The following is a 19,919-nucleotide window of genomic DNA, read 5'->3' as shown; positions in this document are numbered from 1 at the left end:
GATAATGTATTAGGGTTTCAGTGTAGGTATAATGGGAATGTATTAGGGTTACAGTGTAGGTGTGATGAGACTGTATTAGGGTTACAGTGTAAGTGTGATGGGAATATATTAGGGTTTTAGTGTAGGTGTGATGAGAATGTATTAGGGTTACAGTGTAGATGTGATGAGAATGTATTAGGGTTACAGTGTAGGTGTGATGAGAATGTATTAGAGTTTCAGTGTAGGTGTGATAAAACTGTATTAGGGTTACAGTGCACGTGCAATCAGACTGTATTAGGGTTACAGTATAGGTATGATAATGTATTAGGGTTTCAGTGTAGGTATAATGGGAATGTATTAGGGTTACAGTGTAGGTGTGATGAGACTATATTAGGGTTACAGTGTAGATGTGGTGAGAATGTATTAGCATTGCAGTGTAGGTATGATGAGACTGTATTAGGGTTTCACTGTAGGTGTGATGGGAATGTATTAGGGTTTCAGCACAGGTGTGATGAGACTGTATTAGGGTTACAGTGTAGATGTGATGGGAATGTATTAGGGTTTCAGTGTATGTGTGATGAGACTGTGTTAGGGTTACAGTGTAAGCATGATGGGAATGTTTTAGAGTTTCAGTGTAGGTGTGATGAGAATGTGCTAGGGTTATACTGTAGGTGTTCTGAGAATATATTAGGGCTACAATGTAGGTGTGATGAGAATGTATTAGGGCTACAATGTAGGTGTGATGAGAATGTATTAGGGTTTCAGTGTAGGTGTGATGAGACTGTATAAGGGTTACAGTGTAAGCATGATGGGAATGTTTTAGAGTTTCAGTGTAGGTGTGATGAGAATGTGCTAGGGCTATACTGTAGGTGTTCTGAGAATATATTAGGGCTACAATGTAGGTGTGATGAGAATGTATTAGGGCTACAATGTAGGTGTGATGAGAATGTATTAGGGTTTCAGTGTAGGTGTGATGAGACTGTATAAGGGTTACAGTGTAGGTGTGATAAGACTGTATTAGAGTTGCAGTGTAGGTGTGATGGGACTGTATCAGTTACAGTATAGGTATGATGAAATGTATTAAGGTTACAGTGTAGGTGTGATGGGAATGTATTAGAGTTTCAGTGTAGGTGAGATGAGACTGTATTAGGGTTACAGTGTAGATGTGATGAGAATGTATTAGGGTTTCAGTGTAGGTGTGATGAGACTGTATTAGGGTTATATTTTAGGTGTGTTGGGAATGTATTAGGGCTACAGTGTAGGTGTGATGAGACTGTATTAGGGTTATAGTGTAGTTATGATGAGAATGTATTACAGTTACAGTGTAGCTGTGATGGGACTGTATCAGTTACAGTATAGGTATGATGAAATGTATCAGGGTTACAGTGTAGGTGTGATGCGACTGTATTATGGTTTCAGTGTAGGTGTGATGAGAATGAATTAGGAGATTATGAGGAGGGGGTAGGTAGGAGGGAGTGGGTTATGATACAATTTAGACATTGGAATGTGTTGAATGTCTCCTCGTTATACAGTAAGGAATTATATTAATGGTTCCATATAAGATAGCACAGACTGAGTGGCTTAGCTACAGAAATGTATTTTATCACAGTTTTAGAAGGCTGGAAGTTTATAATCTAAGTATCGGCAGGTGTAGTCTCTTGGGGTCTCTCTGGTTTCCGATGGCCATCTTCTGCCAGTTTTTGTACCTTGTCTTCCCTTGGTTGCTTTCCTACCATTTTTCAGTTGTGTTTTTCTTGATTCAGCATTCACTTGATTGCTATAAATGTGGGTTGTTTTCAATAAAATTCTTTTGGACAGTTTTGGCTTGATTTTTTTTTTCAGTCTGTGGATAAGGAGGCCTTGAACCTCTCTATCCTGCTGTTTTTGTGCTTTATTTCAAGGGTCAGTTCTTTAATGCAGTGAGTTCAGCTTTTTATTGTGGTTTTATAATATATTAACTTCTACTTTGATATTCATTATTTTTGCTGTTACTTTTCAGGGTGTTTCCTAGACCCCTGGCTCCCTCCCTGCCCCTCGTCTGCATCTCCTCTCCTGTTCCCTTTCTGTTCTTTTATGCAGTGGGAATATGTGAGGCAGTGACTCACCCCTTTCATGCAATTCATCTGCATCTTAGCCACTTTGATGTGCATGTACACTTATTTATTGGTCTTAAAAATTTGTAAATTTTTCCTATTTTTTATTGATGTTACTTTATGTCATTTCTTTTTCTTATGCAAGGGGATAGACTTTTTTTAAATTGTGATTTCTAATATCACTGCATTGTGTGTGTTTAGAGAACACAGTCTGTATCTTCAGTCTGTTTTCCCTTGATTTTAGTGTTTAATCATTTTTTTAATGGTTCCCATGAATGGTTTTCATTTCTTTTTGTAGAATTTATTTGTTTATTTATTTTTTAAATATTTATTTATTTATATGAGTTACATACAGACAGAAAGGAGAGGCAGAAAGAGAGAAAGAGAGAGAGAGACAGAAAGGAGAGGCAGAAAGAGAGAGAGAGAGAGAGAGAGGTCTTCCATTTGATGGTTCACTCCCTAGTTGGCCTCAACTGCCAGAGCTGTGCTGATCTGAAGCCAGGAGCCAGGAGCTTCCTCCAGGTCTCCCATGTGGGTGCAGGGACTTGGGCCATCTTCTACTGCTTTCGCAGGCCATAGCAGAGAGCTGGATCGGAAGTGGAGCAGCCCGGTCTTGAACCGGCACCCATGTGGGATGCTGGTGCTTCAGGCCAGGGCATTAACCCGCTGCGCCACAGCACCGGCCAAATTTATTTATTTATAATTTTTGCAACTGAAAGTTTGCATTTGTGCAAATAAAGTATTTACTAGATCAACCATATTTATAGCTATAAATTCAGACTCTCTGTATCTTTATTTTTATTTGCTTGATTTAAGCGTGAAAGTATTGAGTTTAAGTCTTCAGTTAAACTTGTTACTGCCAATTTTTCTATTAACCTTTTCTATTTTTTGGAAAAATTTTTGAGAGAGTTATTTATTTATAGTTACACCTTTTGACTGGTCCCTTCCCCTCTGGAGACCGAGGGCAGGTTTGGCTTTCCTTTTGAATGTGAAGTTGCTGGGCTGAGAAGCACTTTGAGAGGTCATGGCTCAGTGTAGGGCTGCTAGCCTGGCATCCCTGTCCTGGGTCACGTTGGTGGGAACGCTGCTCACCTCCGCTGTAGTGACTCCTCTTGAGTGACACGCCCTGGACTCAGGTGACATGTGCTCTTGAGTGTGTTTGGAAAACCATCCTGTTGGTATAAAATGTGATTTGAAAATGTGTCAGTGGTTTTGCCATTTAAAGGAATTCAACAGTAAATCTTTTTTTTCTTCCTTGTATTTTGCAACAGAAAATTTCAACACCATGCAAATAGATATTCCCTATCTTTCACGGGTTTATAAATTCAGACTTTGCATTAGGGGGACTCGAGGCAGGGCTAGGTTGACTTCAAGCAGGGCTCTTCTGCACTTAGTAGGCTGCAGTTCCATGTGCTGTTGCTGGTATCCAACTGCATCTTTGCTTTTGTCTTCTGGGGACATTTTCTTGACCTTTTTACTAAGTTGGCCCATTGCTTCCCCCCCCCCCCCCCCAATGCTTCTCTGTACTGATGGTGGCACATGATAGTCATTTTGTTCTTGGGTCCCATGGCCAGCGGGTACCTGATAAATCTCCTGATTCTTGTAGGAAGGTGATACATGGTAGGGGGTGTCATGAGGAGCTGCCTGTGGGTTTGGTACTTGATAGCACTTCTGCTGGCCAGAGCTCTGGTGCACCAGTGCAGGGGTAGGCTGGTCATGACTGGACGGAGCAATGAGGAGCTTCCCCCGGCTGCCGGACACAGTGCCTTGCCACCTGTGTCAGGAGCACAGCCCCCATCCTTCCAGTCCCCCAGTCTTCTGCTCTGTGACAGGACGTCCCCCTTGCGAGAGGCCAGTTCTTCAGCACACTCCAGGACATTGTCATATAAGGCCCCTGCTGTACGATTATACTGTGTCTACCGCCACTGACATCCGACTGCTCACAGCACCAGGAAGAGCTCTTTTCTCCGGCAGAGAAGGCCATGCCAAGGAACTATGAGTAACACTGTTCCAGAATCAGAGAATGGGGGCCAACGCTGTGGCACAGCGGGTTAACGCCCTGGCCTGGGGTGCCGGCATCCCATATGGGCGCTGGTTCTAGTCCCAGCTGCTCCACTTCCGATCCAGCTCTCTGCTATGGCCTGGGAAAGCAGTAGAGGATGGCCCAAGTCCTTGGGCCCCTGCACCCACATGGGAGACCCGGAGGAAGCTCCTGGCTCCTGGCTCCAGATCAGCACAGCTCTGGCAGTTGCGGCCAATTGGGGAGTGAACCATCAGATGGAAGACCTTTCTCTCTCTCTCTCTCTCTCTCTCTGTGTAACTCTGACTTTCAAATAAATAAATAAAAATAAAAAAATAAAAAAAAAGAGAGAGAGAATGGTCCACTGCACAGAACATTTGTCTTTCTTTCTCAACGTGAGTTTAAGGGGGAAAACATACTCCAAGCTATTCAGATGTACCACAACAGGCATGTCTTGAATTTTCATATACTGAGGGGAAAGAATTAAAGATAAGCCTAAGTGGCCGGCGCGTGGCTCAATAGGCTAATCCTCTGCCTTGCGGCGCCGGCACACCGGGTTCTAGTCCCTGTCGGGGCACCAGATTCTGTCCCGGTTGCCCCCCTTCCAGGCCAGCTCTCTGCTGTGGCCCGGGAGGGCAGTGGAGGATGGCCCAAGTCCTTGGACCCTGCACCCCATGGGAGACCAGGAGAAGCACCTGGCTCCTGGCTTCAGATCAGTGCGGTGCGCCGGCCGCAGCGGCCATTGGAGGGTGAACCAACGGCAAAAGAAGACCTTTCTCTCTGTCTCTCTCCCTCACACTGTCCACTCTGCCTGTCAAAAAAAAATTTAAAAAAAAAAGGATAAGCCTAAGTAATACACTGCAAATGGCATTTGGATTCGGTGTTGAAATATACTCAAAAGCACACAGAATCTCATTCTCAGATGAGAAAAGTTCCTTGAGTAGGAGGGCATGGGCGATGGTAGACCACGTCTCCAAAGCAGATGGCGGGGAGCTACATGGAATTTGGATATTTTTCGATCTGTATTATTTGGTGTAGAAAAACTCTTTAAGTTTATGGCTATTTTTGTTTTTAAAAGCCCTCCTTTCCTATTTACTGAAATTTGACCTCAACTTTACTTTAATGTTATGTACAAAATTTTGTGTATTTTTCTTATCTTTCTAATCTTCATTACTAAGTAAGTGTGTAATGAGGGCTTCAAATTGTTAAGAGTTTACAATTATTGTTGCTGTTCAGGTCCTTTACAATTTTTCTAGCACACCCTACAATTGTACTTTGAAAAAACAGCTTTTTATTGTGAAATAATTATGGATCATCAAAAGAGTTTGAAAGGAGGCACGCAGGGTTCCCATGTGTCCCTTAACCCGCGTTCGCGACTGCTGACTTCCTATGCAGGGTGGGGGTGGTGGCAGTCAGCAGGACTAAGTGTGTGACGTTGGTGCAGCATTGGGAGCTAAAACGTAGGCTGCGTTAGCCTTTCACTGCTTTCTGTGCCAACATCTTTCCTGTGCAAAGACACAATCCAGGGTTCCACTGTGGGTTTAGTTGTTACTCCTCTGACCTGAGCCAGAGTCTCGGTTTTCCCTTGCTTTTCATGACCTTGGCACCTGCAGCGAGCCCTGGTTGCGTATTTTGTAGACAGTCTGATGTTTTCTCAGGAGCAGGCTGAGGGAGGAAGAGCTCAGAGCTCAGGCGCCGGCTCAGGGAGTCTTCTCAGAGACACGCCGTCACGTCAGTGCACTGCGCCTGGTCACCAGGTGCTAACCTGGGTCACTGGAGTGACCAGCTTCCTCCCTGGGCACTTCCTGCTGCATCCTTGGAAGGCAGTCCTCCGAGTCGGTCACTCAAGGCTGGGAGAATGAAGCTCCCCCTCGTGAAGGGAGGGGAGTCAGTCTGTTCACATCAGTAAATCCGCCATGGTAGCCACACGTGTGTGGGGGGAGACTTTGAGGCTGTGCCTGTATCATTTCTCTTTAGTTTCATCCACTGATTTCAGCATCATCTGTGGGTCTTGCTTGTAGCCATTATTACTGTGGTGGTCTAATGATGATCTTCCTGTTTCCTTCATTTATTTATTTATTTATTTATCTATTGCTTTGTCATTTGGAATACCTATTCCTTCTACCTGACTGGCTTATTTTCTTCAGATTCAGTAATTTTTCCCCTTGTAATGAATGGTAAGCATTTTTGAATTTGTAGGCTGTACTGTCAGTGTCACAACTCATTCTACTGCTATACAGTGGAAGCAACCACAGATGTACATAAATGCCTGGGCTTGGACGTGTTCCAATAAAACTTTATTGCAAATCCGGCAATGGGCCATAGTTAGGCCATGATTTGCCAACTGCTGATTAATTCATTAAGTTATTTATGTCAGACAGACTCATGGGTATTTATTTTATTCTTTGAGTTGTGATGCAGTACCATCATTATTTTATTATTCAAATTGTTCCAGTTTTAGCCACTGAATGTTTTTCATTTGATGCCTTTGACGTCCTCCCATCACTGTGGGATGGTTGGTTTGTTTGTTGCCTCCCTTTCTTGCTGGTACCACCAGATCCTGCAGGCTCCCCTTGTATATATCCTGTCCCAGCCCTAGGTGTTTCTCTGGGGAGCCCTGGCTCCTTTTGCTAGGGAATGGTATTTAGAATCCACTATCTGTGTGCAGAATGTGTTTATTGCTCCTGGGGGTATCACTGTTGCTCAGCTTCCCAGAAGAGAAATGCAGGAAATATGTGGGCCCACTAACCTGTGTCTCTGTGTGTTCATCTCTGTGTAGATGTGTGTCAACATAAACAGGCATTCACGCTTAGGGTTGTGTCTCTAATGTTGTATTCCAGGGACCAGCACCAGGGGTTACAGCTTGCTTCCTTATTTGCTCATCTGGAGCAAGCATCAGGCCATTTCTTGCATCTTGGTACCTATGTGAGAAACACATTTAACAAGTAGAGTACACTGCTTCTGTACACGGGATTTTGTCACCTGTGTTGATTTTTATCCAGTTAAGATGCTGTTTACCAGAGGCACTTGGGTCAGCTCCTTTCCCCATCCTTTGCATTTAGGTTCCTTCATTGTATTTGTGACCCAGGGAGAGGGAGTTGTCACAGGATTTTTTCTGTCCTGGGAGCCCCCAACATCCTGGTTGATTTAAAAACTATGCATGCAGAAAAGGCTACTTTCTTGTGGTCTGTGGCTCTGTGGGTTTTGACAAGCACACTGTCGTCTTTCCACCACCCCAGTGCCGCAGACAGCTCCGTGCTGTCTTCCGCTGGTTCCTGGTCCCCATTGATCTGTTCTCCATACCTGTAGTTTTCCTTTGTCCAGAATATCACACAAGCCGTCACAAATACACACATAGCCTTTCGGGTCTGCTCGTTTGCATTGCTGCACACCTTTTACTTTTGAGTGTCTCATGACACAGGTGCGCTTCAGTTTGTCCCCTTGTTGAAGGAGATCTTTGTTGTTTACAGTTTTTGGCAACTGTGAGTAAAGTCACTGTAAGCATTCACATACAGGGTTTTTCCGTGTGTGTGTGTGTGTGTGTTTAAATATATTTGGTCTCATCTCCGCTTCCTTCCTGAATTCTTTTGGGTTTTCATGCTTTAATTCTATTTCATTTGTAAAGTGTCTTGTTGAATATAGATCCTATTTCCATTTTTGGTTTGATTTGAAATGCGTGTTTCCTCTTTTTTATTTCTATGTATTTCATGTGTATTTTCCAAACAACTTTATTGAAACATAATATACATACAATAAAAGTCACACATTTTCAGTATAAAGGTGACTTTTGACAGATGTCAGTACCTCCACTCTGGGCAGATTCTCCATCTCCTGGAAAGTTTCCTTGTGAGATTTGCAGTCACTCCCCACCGCAAGTCTCCACTCCCACCTCGGCAATCACCCATCAGAGTTGGGCCACCGTGAAGGACTTGGGCCTGGTCTGTGCTCTTCTGGGTGTGGCTGCTGTCATTCTGCACCATGCCTTGAGTTTCTTGGCAACGTGTGTGTGTCTATCAGTAGTCCACTCCTTTTTTTCTAATGAGCCCATTGCATGAATAGTCCCCAGTTTATTTACTTACCTTTTGAAATAGTTGCATTTTTTCAGTTTTTGTCTACTTATGAATAAAAACACTATGATCATGTTCTTTCTTGAAATAACTTTTGATGATACACATAGTCTTGTGTGTCTTTAGTGGTAAAATACACAAATCATACTGTTAAGTCTTTCCATGCTTTATGTATGACTACTTACTGTACTTGTTAACGTGGCACTCAGAAATCACATTGTTATACTTTTGCTTTCAGTATTCATATTATGCACATAACCCATTGAGGGTCATTTTATCTTCAGTTTCAATTTTATCCTTTCTAGATATTCGGTAACTATCTGGAATTAAATAATTAACTTGCACTTAACCTTTGGATATTCATTTTGGTATCATCGTTTAGCACTGGTCCTAGTATCTACACTTTCTGCACCTTCTTGGGCTCCAAGTTAAAAATCAGTTTACTGCCATTGTTGTAGCACCTGTTTGATGGATGGCTTATCTTTTGTCCCAGAAGACATGAGATACCTTCTTCCTTCCTTCTCAGCTGAAGGGCTACTTGGCTGGTGGTAGAATTCTTGGGTCCTCAGTGTTCAGTTATGCGATATGTACTCTGCATTTGCTCTTCTATGGAGTTGGCCTGATTTTTGTGTCTGCCATTTTGGATGGGGGAGGGTTGGCACCTGAAGATGAGGAGTTTCCAGTTTTTGAAATGAAGATGTTTTGTGAGAGCAGAAATAAAGTCGACATATTTTCAAACACCACTCCCGCCCCTCCTTACCTCTTACTGGGATCTTTTTTTATGACCTGGGTACTCGGGCCTTGATTAGTGCTTCTGTCCCATTTTGCTCTTTGTTTTCTCTGCCAAACTTAAGTTAGTTGAATCTCTCTGACCCACCGGCCATAGAATAGCGTCTCAGGTTGGCTGGGACCACAGAGAGTAAATGTTAAATAATGGTTTGGTTGAGCTCTGAGGACTGATTCAGCATCTCGGATTGCTCATCTTGGAACAAAGAAACTTGCGGGGCTGTGCGCACACAGATTCTAATACGGTTCATGCATTTCTTGGTATGTGCAAGTAGAGGGTGAAGGAATTAATTTCCATTTGGAAGGACTGATCTGTGGGTAATGCATGTGGCGTTATAGGTCCACTGAGGTGCCGCATCAGGAGACAGAGATGCCGAGACCAGGGGGCTGGGTCTCTGTTTCCAGCAGGGTAAGGAGTTAGGAGACAGTGGAGGAGGTTTGCAGGTGCTCGTGCAGAAGAAAGGATTTCCCAGACAGAAGGCTGCTGTCACACGTACGGCCAAGTCGTAAGTGACTTGGGCTTTTGTTATCACACAACGCATTAGAATTCTGGTTCTGGGTGACACACTCCTCAGCGGGAGAGGAAAGAGGGTTAGCAAACAACCCAGAGGTGTGAAGGAGGAGGCTCGGGCCTTGGACAGGACAGGAATCAAAACAGGATTGGGCATCTGAGAACCAGTTTTCCTGCATGTTGGTCTTTCAGAGAAAGCATTTGTTTTTCTGAAACTGAAAAAAAGTCTTGTTTGTTTTTAAGCCATGGATGAAACATGTGTCTAACAGCACCCTTGTCAGCTGAGGTCTGATGTACATTTCAGAGCGGTCTCCCACGTTGGCCTGTGGTGCTTTGGGGTGTCGGAGCTATGTTCTCTTATTCCTTTCAGTTCTCCCAGAAACCCTGCAGGGGAAACTGAGGCCTGGAGAGGTTGGACAAGTTGCCCAGGGCCACAGGGACAGAAAAGGGTAGAGCCACGTTTATCCCCATAAACCCCAGATTCTTTGGGATGATTTTGTTAATACTGCTCGTCATTGGTACTGGGTAATTTAAGTAGAAATGTTGTTTTGCCACCCCGTGACTCTGTAGGTGGAAGCAGTGGTCTTTCTGTCCCTCATAAAACAGCCCGTGACTCTGTAAATAAAACCTCCGGTAACTCACAGGGACGGCACTGATCTGTCTCCAGTGTGGCCCACGGAGCCATGGAGACCCTCGTGCAGGCTGCTTGAGCAAGTCTGCTGTGCTTGGCTGTCTTCCATACCTGAGGACTCATGAGTGCAGGGACTCCCTCTTCATCACGGGGGAGAGCGGACTGTCCTCATCGTATTCTGCAGGGTGGGGACACACATTGTGTCTTCTCACACCACCAAGGTTTGTGGCCACAGGAAGGCCATGTAGGGTTAAGTGACCTTTACTGTGGAATGCAAAAAAAGTCCATATTTGTCTGTTCCCCGCAGGCACACAGTGAGGTAGCTGCTGGTACTTCCCCCTGGCTGGGTGAATCATCAGAGGCCTGAAGAGGGTGACTTTCTCAAGAACACGTGATAAAAGTCTTAAAGGGGGATTTAAATCAGTCTTGGCTAAAGTCCGTGTTCTTAAATAATATACTCAGCCCATTTTTGGTCGGTGACTGTCGTCTATCCATCCACCCACCCACCCATCCACTCCCCAACCCAGCTCTCTATCTGCCCTTTCACCGTCCACCCATCCATCCGTGTGTCCTTCCGTTCATCTGTCCACCGCCCACCCACTTGTTGTGCTGGCTGTTTGATGCAGACCCTCTGCTTCACCCTGGGGAAGTGGTTCTCCATCTGCTTTTAGAGCTGGGGACCTCCACACCAACACACATCCCTTAGCTCCATGCGTATCTGGCTTGTTGCCCACCTCCTGCGTTGGTGTTCTTGGGGAAGTCTCCATATCACACCGTTCTGGTTGCTTCTTCTCTCCCCTCCCTCTGTAAACCTACAGGGTTTCCCCTACAACACCCTCAACGTGGGCCAAGTCCAGACTCTTCCAGGCACACTGTTGGTTTTCTGAAGCTGTATTGCAAATATGAATGCTGAGCAGCCCAAATCGTAGACCCGGAGCGAAGTTGGAGTAGTTAGGTGTGATTTTACTTTTTTGAAACTGTTACAAGGTTTGTAGGATATACAGAAAAATTTATGTAAGAAATCCAAAACAGATGTTCACGGAGCATTATTGGAGCATATTCTGCTCAAAGAAAGCAGCTCTAATAGACACAATCCAATTTGAATTGAGATAAATCGATTAAGGAAATAAAATTGTCTATGAAGAGGCAGTATTATGAATACGCAGTATGTCTTAGCTGTTACATATTTATTAAATATAAAGCAGTGAAAGTTGTGTTTTAAAGATTTAATTATTTGAAAGGCAGAATGACAGGGAGAAGGAGAGAGAAAGAGAGAGTGGGAGGGAGATAACTTGAGAGTTCTCTCATCATTCCATGAGTGCATACAAGCGCTGTGTTGGGCCAGGCTGAAATCAGGAACTCCATCCATGCCATGTGGGTAGCAGGAACCTAAGTACTTGGGTCTCATCTGCTGCTTCCAGGTACACTGGTAGGAAGCAAGCTGGATGGGAAATGGAGCAGCTGGGACTAGAACTGTTGCTCCTATAACCAGATGCAGGTGCCTAAGTATTGGCTTCACCCAGTGCACCACAACACCCACCCCTGATTATTTTGCATATCTGCTGTTGCATATCAGTCACTAGTGAGATGATCTCACTGCTGAAGAATTCTTACCTTTAATTATGAAAATTTTAAGCATATAAAATTCAAACATATAAACATCTAATGAACTCCCACATATCCATTGCCCACTTCAAAATACTACCAACTATAATTATTTTCACCTTCCCCCTCCAATATTATTTTTTTTCATAAGTTTCAAGGGCATATTCCTTATTTGTTATTTAATCTCATTGGGTCAGAATTCCATTCTAGAAAAGTCAATTTCATTAGGTCAAGATTCCGCTCAAAGTCTATTACAAAAACATTTAAATTAAATAAATTTTAAAATATAATTGTTTAGTTTTTATTGAAATTTGGAATCAAGTACTGGTAGTTTTCTACCATTTTTTAAAACTAAAAATATTCAAAATCACAGCAACGTCAAGAGTCGTAAGTGAACCTCACACATCCTTGTCACATACACCTGTTGTTGACGCTAGGCCTGGCGTCCCTCCAGGTGCGTTTTCCCTGGGATTACACAAGCACAGAGGAGGTTTTCTTACACTCAGACAGTAGCACGTGGCTTTAGAAGCAGCACATACAGGTTCAGATCCCTCCTGCCCTAGTCGTGCCCTGGAGGCAGGTTGCCCACAACCCATCTCTTCCTCCGACACGTGGGAATAATGTTAGTTGGCACCACTGGGGTTCTGTGAGGCTCAAGGCTGGCTCCTAGCGAAAGTAACCTGTCCCCTTGCTCCCAGTTGGTACCTGTGTTGCATCGTGGGAGGTGCACAGTGTAGAATTGGGCTTTTTCCCTTTTAATCCTTTTTGGTCCACATGGAAGGTTTTTATAGCTGGGAGACTTAGTATGGTCTAGTGGCTGGGAGACTGGGTCTGGAGTGAGAGTGCTTGAACACCAGCTCTGCCATCATCAGTCTTGGAATCCTTTCCCTGGGCTCCGCTTCCCTCCCTGTAAGATGGGGAGTGAGAAAGCACTGACGTCGCTGGGTTTTTGTTGGGAGATAATGGGACAGGAGACAGACTGCCCAGCGTTTAGTAGCGTGTGCTGCATCAATGCCCCATGACTGTTCCTCATCGTTAGTGTTGGATAACCAAGCAGAAATTAGCCTTGAAATGGCTCAGTGCACGGTGCTTATTCTTACAAGTCAGGAGGCTGAAAAATCCACCCTGAATTGGTCTTTGAAAGTCCGAGTCTGCTGTGGGTGTTGAAATGGCAAAGATTTCTTGTGTGCAAGCTTGCGGTGCAGTTTCCAACACGAACAAGCATGGGCGGACTCGCAGATGTGCCCAGCTGGGTGTAGTGTCACCAGTCGTCGTGGGCAGTGACTGTGCCTGCCTTTGGTCCAATTCCACGGGCTCCGTAATTAAGGCCAGTTTCCCGAATGCCCTGGAAATGTCGGCTTCCGGCCTTGCACAGCCCGCCCGTGACCAGGAGGGCTCTGTGCTGTTCCTTTTCTGTCGTGTCTGACTCTCTCACCTTTTATCCTAGGTTGAAAGGATTGTAGACAAGAGGAAGAACAAGAAAGGGAAATGGGAGTATCTCATCCGATGGAAAGGCTATGGGAGCACGGAGGACACGTGGGAGCCGGAGCACCACCTCCTACACTGTGAGGAGTTCATCGACGAATTCAACGGGCTGCACCTGTGCAAGGACAAGAGGGTCAAGGCGGGGAAGCAGCCGGGCACCGCCAAGCTCCTGCGTGACAGCCGCGGTGCCTCCGTGGAGAAGCTCCCACACAGGCCCGCCGAACCCGGAAAGAGCAAAGGGACTTCCCACAAACGGAAGCGCATCAACCCTCCCCTGTCCAAGCCCAAGAAGGGGTATTCGGGCAAGCCCCCTGGGGGAGGCGACAGGGCCGCCAAGACCGTGTCGTACAGGACTACCCCCAGCGGCCTGCAGATCATGCCCCTGAAGAAGGCTCAGAATGGAGTGGAGAATGGAGACGCCGGCTCTGAGAAGGACGAGAGGCCCTTTGGCAACGGCTCCCATCAGCCCGGCTTGGATTTGAGCGACCACATCGGCGAGCAGGACGCGGGCGAGTGTGATGGGAACCATGCGGCGCTGGCAGAGAACGGGCTCGGTTTGTGGCTTTTCTTTCTCTTGGCTTGGGCAAGACTAGGGGCTTGGGGTGCAGCCTGGGAAAATACAGAGACAGCCCCGCCCCCATCCCCTGACTCCCAGCTGTCGCCCTTTGCTGGCCTCGCCTGGGGCCTCGTCCCTTTCCTCTCCCCTTCCCTCTCCCTCTCCCTTTCCCCCTCCCCCTCACCTAAGGCCAGGGTGGCCACCCGGGGAGCCACATCCTTAAAGGCAACTCAGAGTCCTCGGCCCCCAGGGCCCAATACTCGGATCCCCCCAGAGGCCAGCACCTTTCCAGGGTGCCCCGCAGAGCCCTCACCTGCAGTCTAGTGCAGCCGGGGTGGGGTGGGGGGTGGCTGGGCTGGGGTCTGCTTCACCTTCTCAGACCCAGTTTGCACTTGAAATTCACCTACCCAGCCCGTCAGCTGTCACTCGGACGTTTGATCAACCTCACTTTTACACTGGGGCCCGTCTTAGTACATTCAGGCTGCTCTAACAGCAACACCTTAGACCAGGCAATCCCTCAGTGATTGACACTTACTGCTCACAGTCCTGGAGGCTGGGCAGTGCCAAGATCCAGGTGCCAGCAAATGTGTTGTCTTCCCTGGGGCCCTTCCTTGTGGATGGTGGCTTCTCTGCGTCCTCCCTTGGGAGAAGGGGTGAGGCAGCGCCCATCAACCTGTTTTAAAAGGGCATGGATTCCATGCGTGAGGCCCGAGCGTTTGCAGCCTAATCACCCCCTTAATGCTGTTGGACTAGGGGCCTGTTCAACACAGGCATTTTAGGGCCACGCCCAAGTTCAGACCCCAGAGGATCCTAAATGCTGCCTTGACCCCATCCAGAGCGAGTTCTTCCGGTTTGCACCTTATTGTTTCCTCCGGCTAACAAGGCGGCTTCTGTGGGTTGTATTCAGGGATGGGGGTCAGCCAGCCCTGTGGAACCATTGGTCTGGCCCTGCCAGTGCAAGCACAAGCAAGCAGTCAATCAGTAGCAGGCTAAGTTTTAAGTTGATAATTTCGTATGCTCCGCAAATGATGTTGTAAATACCCAGGTAGCCTTTGGTAGGAAAAAGGGTCCCCACCCCTGCTGGTTAAGAGGTTGGAATTCCTCCCTCCCTCCAAGTCTGTGCAGGGAAAATTAAGGCAGAGGGAGGCAGTGACCTGGGTAACTCAAGCTGTGCAGCTGCACCTTGTAGTCCGTTTGCTCCCCCACTGAGGCCCTGCCGGGCTTATGTTTCTGGTGAGCACCCCGGGCTGGGTACAGGCACACTCTCAATCCTCAGACCCGTGCGTCCACCAGAGCCCTGCATCTCAGGATGTCAGGAGATCCTACGTGGGTGCAGACTACTTGTGCCCAGCACTGCGAGGTCATCAGACATCTCTGGGGCAGCCAGAGTGTGTGTGGGGGTGGGGACGCCGGGATACGGATGGGCCGCCCGGAAGAGCTCTCCAAGGAAGCAGTGCTGAGACAGACGCACATCCGAGTCACGCTGGTGATCTGGGAGTCGGAGCGCTCGGAGCATCGCAGCATGCCGTCCCCAGGAGAGCTGGGTGTCGCCAGGGACTCTTGCCTGGGAGCCTGAGCAATCCCCACTCCGGGGATCCTCCTTCCCCAGAGAGAGATTTCACCCAAACAGGATTTATTTAGCCGCCGTTGCCCCAGACTGACTCATGTTTCTGTCTGGGGATGCCTGTTGCTGATGTGACTGTGCTACTAGCATATGTAAAAGCTGTTTGTTTTAAAATTCATCTCTCGGGGAGAAGTGGGCTTGTGTAAATGAGGCTTGGCATCAACATCCACGTCTGATGCTCCGGTGACAGCTGCCGGCAGTCGCGGAGTTCCCTGGCTTGGGAAGGGTGGCGAAGCGGCCGCTGAGGCTCCCTGGGTGCAGGTGCGGGGAGCCTGGGCCTGGTTGCCTGCCCTGCTCAAAACGTGTCGGGGCAGAAGCACGAGGAAGGACCGTTTGCTGACTGTGGTTGCCAGGCTGCAGCATGGAGGAGAGGAGCCAGACTTGGAGAGAACGGCGCGCCTCTCTCTAAAGCCGCTCTCTCAAGTGGGCCAGGGCTGCCAGCCGTCTTCTCTCCCCATCCGTGGACCTCCGTGGTGGCCCCTGGTCCATGACCCTGGCAGTGGCCAGGGGACCCCAAGGCCAGGGGAAATAGCTGAGGACCGGCCTGGTGAGGTCCACAGTGGTCTTTTGAGCTCCTGAGTGCTGCTGTACACCTTGTAGATTCTGATCCCGTCTCGCATGTTTTGGTTTGGTGTTGCTGTGAATGTGTTCCATGCTCCACTTGACCCCTGGCGTGGTGGGCAAGGGGACACTGCCCACCTTGGTGTCGTTGTTTGCTGACCCTTTAGCATTCTGGTGGCTGTGAGGCCTGCAGAGGTCAGGGAATGGTTCTGAAGGTCACGTGTGTGTGTCAGATCTGATTTACAGAGTCTGGGTGGAGCCCAGAAGATGGGCTTGTGGCCTGCACCCAGGTGACTCCAGTGTGTTTTGAGACGCGCTGTATGTGTGGTGGTAGTGGAGGGCCACATCGGTTGTCAGTTTAACTCAGTGTTGATTTTGGGAGCCCTTCCTCCGGATCGGTCACGTGCTAGTGCTCAGGGTGGAGTCGTGTACAGATAGCAAGGGCTTCTCCCTGACCGTCGCCGTCTGCTTTTCCAGTGGGTCGCAGTAGCTGCCTCTGGCTCCGTGTTGAGAAGGTACCTGAGGCTGACTTCGTAGAAGGAGCAGCACAGATCACACACACAGTGTGCCTCCCCCGTGTCTGCATTGACATCTTCTGTGGTCCCTGTTGGGGAAAGTGTCCCAGCCACGTCAGCTTCTAACACTCTAGTTAGAACTAGCTTATTATCCAGGCGGAAGGAACCTGGGAGAGGAAACGACTGGGGGTCCTTGCCAGAGAGAGCAGAGTCATGTCAAAGAGAGGTTTGAGGTTCTTGGACATGACCTAAGACAGTCGGGGGTCCTAGAACTTTCCAGCAAGAGGTCAGAGGTATAATCAAGCAAAACATGATTCCCCTTATGTTCGCAGTCCAAGGGGAGCTTTGACGAAGGCAGTGTTTGTACCCAGGTGAAGCCCTGAGTAGGTTCCTCGTAGCCCCTCCCTGACCCCACCCTCCCTGACCTGGGCCCAAGGATCTGCTCCCCAGAGGCCCAGGGCTGGACAGTGGCTTTGCATCAAGAGGAAGGCTCCTCTTTGCCTGGCGGGGGGATCCTGGCTGCACTCACACAGCATTTGTTTTGGGGGTGGGCTGTTGCTTTTTATATGGTTGCAACTTGTCTTTGGCGAGTTAAGGTTCTGCATACAGAAAAGCAGCTTATGTAACAGGCGACTCATTTACTGCTGACTCCCTGATCCGTGCTGTAGGAACAAACGCTAAATTGGGGCTGGGGCGGGTGGTGTTTTGGTTTTGGGCTGCGTCTTTCCGCAGCAGTGTTTGTGGAGCGCATGCAGTGAGTCAACCTCACTCTTGATTCGGATTCTTCCCCACTAGCGACAGACGGCCTTGTGATCCAGGGGCCGTCCGCCTCGGTCTCCCGTGGGGAGCTTGTTAAAATGCGCTCCACCCCAGTGAATGGAAAGCGATCTCAGGGGGTAGCGTGTGGGTTGTACACGTGAGAGGCTGAATTTTAACAGCTGTGGGGATCCACAGTAGCTCCTGCAGAGGTGTTGCAAGGTGGGGTTTGTGGAGCCATATGTTGCTAGATCCAGAGTCACTCCTTAGATTTGAAGCTTGCATGTAAGAATATGCCTTGGTCCTGCAGGATTTTAAGACCTGACAGGGTTTCTCCTCCTTGCTGGGGAGGTGCACTGTGTTTCCTGTGTCTCTGTCTTTCTAAAACAGACCAGTGCTGAGACTTGGCTGTTGTCCTACCCCTGCTGCAGAATGCTGTTGGATTAACCACAGCCTGGTGTGGTTCTCTCCAGGAGAACCGCTTGGTGCTTCCATGGCCATGGGCCAGAGCCTCCCTGCTGTGCCGATCCACAGGAGACTTTTACCCTGCACACCACCCTGACCAGGAACAGCCCACAGAACCCTGCATTGTCCGAAGTACCCAGAAGCCCAGGAGTGTGCGCTGTTGACCCTGACCCTGTGGCCCTGCGCCCTCAGTACTTGGATTTACAGGAATCCCTCGCCTTGCGTCTTGATGGTGGTTGTCTTGTGGCCCAGGAGCTGGATCTCAGGCAATTAGGTGTCTGCCGAAGGATTTCCGCCACGGAGCGCATCTCCTGCTCACATGTGCAACAGTGCTGTTCTCGCTCCCTGGATCTTTGCACGTGATCTCAGCTCCCCTTCTTGAACCTTTGTTTATTTCCTCTCACTTGGGTTTTCAACGTGATTATCGTTTTCTCCACTGATTATAACAGAGAGTCCTGTTTCAAGAGCGCTTTAGAACTAGGCACACGCCTGGGGAAGGCCCTTTGACTTTTGAGGTCCTGATGCCTCCCAGGTGTGGAGCCCGTCCCAGAGTCTCTTGGAGAGATTTTTTTTTTTTTTTTTTTTTTTTTTTGCCAGGCAGAGTTAGACGGTAAGAGAGAGAGAGAGACAGAGAGAAAGGTCTTCCTTTTTTTCGTTGGTTCACTCCCCAATTGGCCGCCACGGCCGGCACTGCACCGATCCGAAGCCAGGAGCCGGGTACTTCCTCCCGGTCTCTCATGCTGGTGCAGGGTCAAGTGAGCCACGGCGCCGGCCTTGGAGACAATCTTAAGCCACAGATCGCTGTGCCTTCTCCCCCTCCCCCAGCCTTTTGATTCAGTAGGCGTGGGGAAGAGCCTGGGAATCTGAATTTCTGGCGGGCTCCCAGGTGCTGCTGGAGGTCCAGGCACCCTGCTTTTGCAGTGCTTCCCTAAACCGATGGGCTCCCAGGCGGGCGAGCTGAACGTGCTGACGGTGCTTGGGCTCCCCAGTTGGCCTTCCTGAGGTGCCTGGAGTTCGCATTGGTAACATTTCTAAGTTGAACGTTTGTGAAGTGAAAAGTTGTGAGTTGAAAAGACAGCTTGAAAAATGCTGAATAGTGAAGTGACTGAAGACATTGAGGTCGTGGTTTAAAATCTCGGTGTGTAGGAGCTTCCCTGAGATGCAGCCTCGGGGTCCACCAAGTACTTTCTGTGGTCCTCGTGGCAGTGCTGAGACGTGGCTGCTGTGCTACCCCTTCTACAGAGGTGGAGGCTGCGGGTGCAAGCACTCGAGCTGAGAGCAGGAGAGACATCTGGGCAATTTCCCTCCAGAGATGGCCCCACGAGCTCCCGGGCAGGAAAAGGCAGTTCCCGAACCCTCCTTACTGACAAAAACGTGACACTGTTTCAAACGATTCATGGATCCTGAAATTAAAAGACAAGTTCATTTATTAAAAAAACATTTATTTTTCATCTTTTTGAAAGGCAGAGTAACAGAGGCAGAGAGACAGAGAGAGAGAAATCCTTTCAAAAGTCCATAATAGCCAGGACTACGCCAGGGCAGAGCCGCGAGCCAGAAACTCTATCCAGATCTGCCGCAAGGCGGCATGGGCCCAAGCACTTGAGCCATCACGTGCTGTCTTCCAGAGAGCATTAATGGGGAGCTGGATCAGAAGGGGAGTAGCCAGGACACAGGATGTGGCGTCCACTTTGCAACAACACTTGCTCCTGCGTTTATTTTGATGAAAGCAAGTTTTAGAAATCTATGCATAATTTTTTTATTATAATTTTTAATTTTTTTGACAGGCGGAGTTAGACAGTGAGAGAGAGACAGAGAGACAGAGAGAAAGGTCTTCCTTTTTTCCATTGGTTCACCCCGCAAATGGCCGCTACGGCCGGCGCGCTGCAGCTGGTGCACTGCACTGATCTGAAGCCAGGAGCCAGGTGCTTCCTCCTGGTCTCCCATGTAGGTGCAGGGCCCAAGCACTTGGGCCATCCTCCACTGCACTCCCAGGCCACAGCAGAGAGCTGGACTGGAAGAGGAGCAACCGGGACAGAATCCGGTGCCCCAACCAGGACTAGAACCCAGGGTGCCGGTGCCACAGGCGGAGGATTAGCCAAATAAGCCATGGCGCTGGTGCATAATTTTTTATAACATGAATTCCCATGAACTTGTTGAAGACCCCGTGTGTTCTGACTTGGGGACCAGCAGTGCTGCTGGTTCAGGATCCACTCTTTGACTCCCTCCTTGCTGACTGATGAAAGGGTATCATGGTCAGGAGCTGGC

At 48.3% G+C, this 19,919-nt stretch overlaps 1 protein-coding gene across 1 annotated transcript in view; it reads left to right on the top strand.

Annotated features, from left to right (window-relative positions):
- CDYL2 (chromodomain Y like 2) overlaps positions 1 to 19,919 on the top strand; it is a 203,841-nt gene that overhangs the window by 115,370 nt on the left and 68,552 nt on the right. Inside the window, exon 2 of the mRNA XM_062177207.1 lies at positions 13,140 to 13,731. Coding sequence (XP_062033191.1) covers positions 13,140 to 13,731 — 592 coding nt within the window. The remainder of the gene's footprint in view (positions 1 to 13,139; positions 13,732 to 19,919) is intronic.

The sequence above is a fragment of the Lepus europaeus genome, chromosome 19 (genome assembly GCF_033115175.1).
Source record: "Lepus europaeus isolate LE1 chromosome 19, mLepTim1.pri, whole genome shotgun sequence".
Classification (NCBI taxonomy): domain Eukaryota; kingdom Metazoa; phylum Chordata; class Mammalia; order Lagomorpha; family Leporidae; genus Lepus; species Lepus europaeus.
Note: the sequence above shows the minus strand (reverse complement) of the source record. Positions and strands in the feature narration are given on the sequence as shown.